The 5,579-nt window shown below is 56.7% G+C and overlaps 1 protein-coding gene and 1 long non-coding RNA gene across 2 annotated transcripts; both read right to left on the reverse strand.

Annotated features, from left to right (window-relative positions):
• Positions 1-262: 262 nt before the first annotated feature.
• Positions 263-5,524, reverse strand: LOC100933846 (cytochrome b-c1 complex subunit 6, mitochondrial). The gene is made up of 4 exons (XM_031969194.1): positions 5,346-5,524; positions 1,429-1,452; positions 761-922; positions 263-463 (listed from the first exon to the last, which is right to left on the reverse strand). Exons 1-4 carry the CDS (start codon positions 5,394-5,396, stop codon positions 431-433), a joined length of 270 nt encoding a protein of 89 aa, XP_031825054.1. The 5' UTR covers positions 5,397-5,524; the 3' UTR covers positions 263-430.
• Positions 2,400-5,192, reverse strand: LOC116423768. The gene is made up of 2 exons (XR_004234292.1): positions 4,981-5,192; positions 2,400-4,316 (listed from the first exon to the last, which is right to left on the reverse strand). It is a non-coding gene; the product is annotated as an uncharacterized LOC116423768 (long non-coding RNA).
• Positions 5,525-5,579: the final 55 nt, after the last annotated feature.

The following is a 5,579-nucleotide window of genomic DNA, read 5'->3' on the forward strand; positions in this document are numbered from 1 at the left end:
CCCTGGGCTGTGACAACCCTCCCGGGAGGGCGCCGCGGCCCAAGCCTTTCCCGAAGCCCCATTTCACAGACGAACCCCAAGGCAGAGAGCACTAAACACTGGGCCGCACGTGCCCTTGCCCGTGGCCGGCGCAGGAGGGGTCGGGGCGGGAAGGCCCAGAGCAGTCCCAGACCCCTCCCTGGAGCTGGACCCGGGATCCGCCCACAGGCGCCGTGACCTCCCTCAGGGCCCCCAGAAGGGCAGAAACGACAAGAGACCCGTGCACAGGTGACTAGACTTTATTACAGCGGAGCTGCTCCGGCCACCCGGGCTCCAGGCCCAAGCCTGCGGCCACCAGGCCTCATGCGGAGAGCAGGACAGGGGGCACAGGGTTCCAGATCCAGGGCGAGGTGAGCGGCGAAGCCGCGGGGGGCTCCAGGGCCTCGGAGGTCTATTTCACACTTTCAAAGAGCGTGTGAGCCACCTGAAGGAAGGAAAGAGGCAGTGAGCAAAGCTCCCGTGGGGGTCCTTTCCGTGCCGGCACCCTGCACTGGTAGCCCGAGCACTGCCAGGGGCCGGAGCCTGCTGGACACCAGCTGTTCCCCAAGCGCCCCAGCAGGGGTGCCGTGGGTGCTCCCAGAGGCCCCCACTCCAGATGCTCCTGGAAGCCTCAGTCCCACAGTGTGAGTAGGGGAGGCCATGACAGCGCGCCCACCCTGGCACATGCCTGTCTCAGGGCCCAGGCCGAGCCCCCCTCCAGCCCGTGGGAGCGGGGACTCACACAGTGGTCTCGGGCATGCAGGAAGTCAAAGAGCTCCTCGGTGCAGTCCTCCTCAGTGCGGGGGTTTGCAGACACTCGTTCTGCGCAAGTCTCCAGCCGCTCTCGGGCCTTCACACATTTCTCCATCTGCTCACATTGCTCCCTCACAGTGGTCAGGGGGTCCTCAAAAGACACAAGAGCCAAGTCAAGGATCCAGGAGGCCTTTCCTCAGTGCCTGGGCTAAGCCACTGCCTCCACCCGGGGTCTGGATGACCTCACTTGGGGATGACTTGAGTCCTGAGAGAGCAGGTGGGGCTTTTTTGGGGAGGAGGGCCTCCTCCCAAGGCATGTGGTGCAGAGCAGGCTCTCTCAGGAAGGGATGGAGAGTTACTGCTACCTGGGGGGCCATGGGATTCTTGGCTCCCTTTGATCAAGGTAAGCCCAGGAGCCTCAGGCAGCTGCATCAGCATCGGCCGCCCCTTGGCTTGGACTGGTCAAATGTTTTCCAGGTCCCAGTGTTCCCACCCCACCTGTTCTGCTCTATGAGGCCAACAAGGTCTCACCCTTCCTCGTAGTAATCTCCCCTATAGCGCCAAGGACAGAAGGGGTCCCCCCCCCCAAAATACGTTTACAGCAGCTTGAATCTTTAGGTTTTACAGGGATGGTTTCAGTTGTAAAATGGTTCTTACCACCAATTCTGGTTCTTCTTCTTCCTACAAGAGAAAGGAGAGCCATGAGTGGCAGACAGTCCAACAGTGGCCATACTAAGTTAAGGTTCACCATATGCCATGACTGCTTCCGTGTCACTCATTAACACCAGCGTTAGGCAAAACTAAGACCCCGAGGTCAGAAACCCAAGTGTGAAGCTCTGATGAACACACTGTCTCACTGATCTGCAAAAGCCATGAAGTCACCGCCTAACTCAAAAGCAGCTCGTGGCTGCCCGTCACCCAGCTGAACCACCGGCATGTAGAGACCCCCATGTCGTTTCCACAGCACTGCCAGGCACTGTCGGTGCTTTACAAACCAAATCTCGTGTGCTCCCCCCAACAGCCCTGAAGTGCCATATCTATCGTAGAGGGAGGAAGCTGAGGCACAAAGGGGTGAAGTGACTTGCCCAGTCACACAGCTCTTAAATGTCTGTGTTCAGATCTCGCCTCAGATCTTCCTGACTCCAGGCCCAGGAGTCTGCCAGGCAGAGAAACTAGGCAGGCCCATAGGACGCCTAGAATACCGGACAAGCTAACACCGAGTGACAAACCCTAACCCACAAAGCCTAAGATGCTCAAGATGCTGGGGGTACAGACAAGGCCAGGGCATGAAGCACAGGGTGGGCTGAGGCTGCAGAGAACAAAGGACAAGGGGAAATGGAGAAATGTCCTGGAGAGAGGGCCGGCCTGAAGCCAGCAAGACCCATGTTCAAAGCTGGTCACTATGTGACCTGGGCAAGTCACCTCGTTTCCTCATCAGTTTAAAAAAAAAAACAAGGGGCACTCATCTCCCAGCCTCGTGGTGAGGAACAAATGAGTTATCTGCAAACTTCCAGTCACCACATATTAACACAGCTACAGGCAATGGGATGCTAATATACTGTAGGAGATGACTAGGAAAACAGAACAAAAACTAAGGCAGAATGAAGCAATAAACCCTAGTGGTGACAATACAAAAAAAAGGAATTGAGTGCTAGAATTTGGAGATGAAGAGGATGTTTTATCTACATTTCCATAAAATACCTCAGACTCTCCTTTCAGAGTAGATAACGTGCTAATGGTTCAGCGCTCCAGAACCTGTACTAAGCTACAGGTCCACATTTTACTCGGATGGAGGCCTAGATGGCCCCCTCAAACTTGCAGAGGACCAAGTTGGAAGAAAGCTAACCCTGGATAACAAGCCACAGCATTAGCTTAAATCTAATAAGAAAATTCAATAAGGATGAATGTCAAGTCTTGTATCTAGGGGTGAAAATTAATTTCAAATAAGATCTGAACATGACCAGTGCATTTAGATAGCAGTTCTGAAAACAATCTGGGGGCTGAAGGGGACTGCAAGCTCAACGAGTTAATAGTGAGGAGGATCAATCTTGGGCGGCAAGAAGAGGGTTGGAGCCCCCAAGGAGAGGAGCATCAGTAAATCCTCCTGTCCTGCTCAGATCTCATTTGCAGCCCCAGTCCAGTTCTGGGCACCACATACTTGAGGACACCGATAAAGTAGAGAAGACAATTAGGAATGGGTGAGCTCTGGCACACAAGGACAAGTGGAAGGAATGGGACACATTCAACCTGGAGAAACACGATGGCTTCAAGTACTGGATAAACCATGAGATGGAGAAGGATCTTTTACTACAGAGGCGCCATGGAAGGAAGGAGCCTCACTCAGGCCTTGGTGTTCCAGAGAAAACCGGGCTCTCTTTAGAGATCTCTGAGGAAACACTGGGGTCAGGTTTTAGATTTCTATAAAAGGATGACCAGATGACCTCTGTCTTGCTTTCTACTCTCCAATTTGGGAACATGACATTGCTGAGATGTGGGGCAGCTGTGCTGAATTGCTTTTCTGTTTTCCTTTAAATTTTTTGTTAGAAGGGAGGGGAAAGATAGGAAGATGTCAAACTAAAAGATATCAATATAAAAACTGCCAAAACATTAACAAGAGATACACGCTTGTCACATTAATGGCCAAGAATATCCCTGGATAGGGAGGAAAGCAATTCAAGAAAAATGGCAAAAATGTCTTTCGTTGAATTGCCACCCCTTTTTCTAATGGAAAAAAAACTTATGGGAAGGGGAGAGAAACCAATGTGAAGCAGAGCAGAAACAAGACACTACCTTTTAAAAAGCAGTCTTTTTTAGAAGAGCCTGCTAATCTCAGTAATGGTTTGAGCACCTGAGAGGCCTCCAGATGACACCTGCCTCATGAGGGGGAACCCTGGGAGCAGCATTAACACTTTCTGAGAATAACCTTCCAGGTGCAGCTGGCATTCAGATAAAGGGATAACCTTAAAATCTCTAGGCCCCTCTCAGGCCAGTTCCTCAGACTCCCCCCAATCAGCACTCACGTCCAGGTTCCCAGATCTTGGCAGTAACTTATCGGGGGCATAGGCTTAGACGGAGGAAATCCTAAATCACCCAGGGCCGCTCTCCCGTTTTATAAACGAGCCCAGAGAAGGAACCAGCCCCGTCCAAACATCCAAAGCAGAGCTAGCAACTGAGCTACTGTTGCCTCTCATTTCTTTCCCCAGATGGGCTTGTCGCGTTCTCAATGCATGACCTCTTGCTGCCTGCAGCCCTGCCCCCCTCCCTCTTCCTTTAGGGTTCGTTCTGAGCGAAGGGCCCCTTTCCTCTCTGGTTCTTGCCATGATGTCCCTTCAGGTATCTTCCCCGTTGGAGTGCAAGCTCCTTGAGGACAAGGGCTTTCTTTTTCTGTAGCGCTGCCTTCGACGTATGGCACAGTCTCCAGCGCACAGCAGGGACCTGAGTCAATGCTGTGGACTGTCCCTGCTCCTCTCACTGTGTCCCCTTAAGCCCAAGGAGGACTCTTACAGGGGCTGGAACCAGCAAACCCGGCTTTTTCTAGGAAGTGACTGCAATGGGAGGAGACACGCAGGATAACGAGGACTACGACAGTCTGGAAAGGGTTAAGCCCTCGGGAAGCAGCAGAGAGCGAGTTAGCAGAGGAAGGGAAGGGAATGAAGGGGGATGCGGGGGGGAGGGGCTGCAGGGTGCCCGAGGGTCAGCAGAGACAAGACAGCTCCCTCTTCATCAGAAAATGGAGTGAATGGGAGATGACGTCAGGGGATCGTGAAGAAAGGTGGTGAAAAGGGGGCCTCAAGAGCAGCCTCCTATGCGCTTCGATGAGGTCATCTTGATGGAGGGGCTGAGGGGTGGAGTGGCGAGGAGGACAAAGAGGTCGGCGGAGACAATCCAGGCGGGAGCGGCCGTGGCCGCAGGGACCAGGGAGGGGGACGGAGGGAGGAGCCAGGGGAGGACCACCCCGCGTGCAGCCTCGGGGACGCCAAGGGCGAGGGCGTGGCCACAACCCCGACCACCCGGGCCCCCAGGCAAGCAGGGGGCTGCGAGGGGGGGAGGGGAGCAAGGGCAGCAGCAGCAGCAGCAGCGGGCGGGGGGCCCGGAGGGACCCAGGGCCTGCATGAAGATCCTTGGAGAAGGTCACGCGGGGAGCCCCAGAGGAGAGCGGGGTCAGCAGGGTCAAAAGCTGCAGAGGGGGAGGGAAAGGTGATCACTCACACTCCCGCTGCTGAGCTTGCAGTCTGCTAGGACCCCCAAGTCTTCTTCGGACAAACGGCCTCAGATCACGCGTGCCCGTGTGCAGGGCCCTGGGTCCTCGCGCCGCCTCTGCCACCTGCGCCTTCTTTGTGCGGGATGGGCGACGGGAGGCTCCCGGGCCCCGCCCTCCTCGCCCCTTCCCCGCTCCGCGGGCCCGTCAGGGGCCCCACGCCGGGGGGCTCAGAACCTTTGTTCCGCCCCGCGGTGGGCCCCCCATCCAACCCCGCCCCACGCCCGGGGCCGAAGCCCGGAGGCCTTAAAGCAGGCGGCGCGGGGGCGGCCCCAGCTGTTCGGCGCCGGGCCCCCCGGCCCGCCGCGCCCCTCACCTTCTCGGGTTCCTCGCCGTTCTGCGCCTTCTGCTCGTCCTCGAGCCCCATGTCTGCCGTGCGCCTGGGCTTCCGCAGCGCGACTCCTCCCTGCCGGCCGAGAAGGACTCGCCAGGGTCACGGGCCGGAAGCTCCGTCCGCGGCGGAAGTGAAGTGGCCCCTCCCAAGGCGCCGCCCACGGGGGGGGGCGGGCGGAGAAGCGCGCGCTCTCACGCAGAAAGCTGGGCTGCCCAG

This window comes from Sarcophilus harrisii, chromosome 4, assembly GCF_902635505.1.
Source record: "Sarcophilus harrisii chromosome 4, mSarHar1.11, whole genome shotgun sequence".
NCBI classification, from domain to species: Eukaryota; Metazoa; Chordata; class Mammalia; order Dasyuromorphia; family Dasyuridae; genus Sarcophilus; species Sarcophilus harrisii.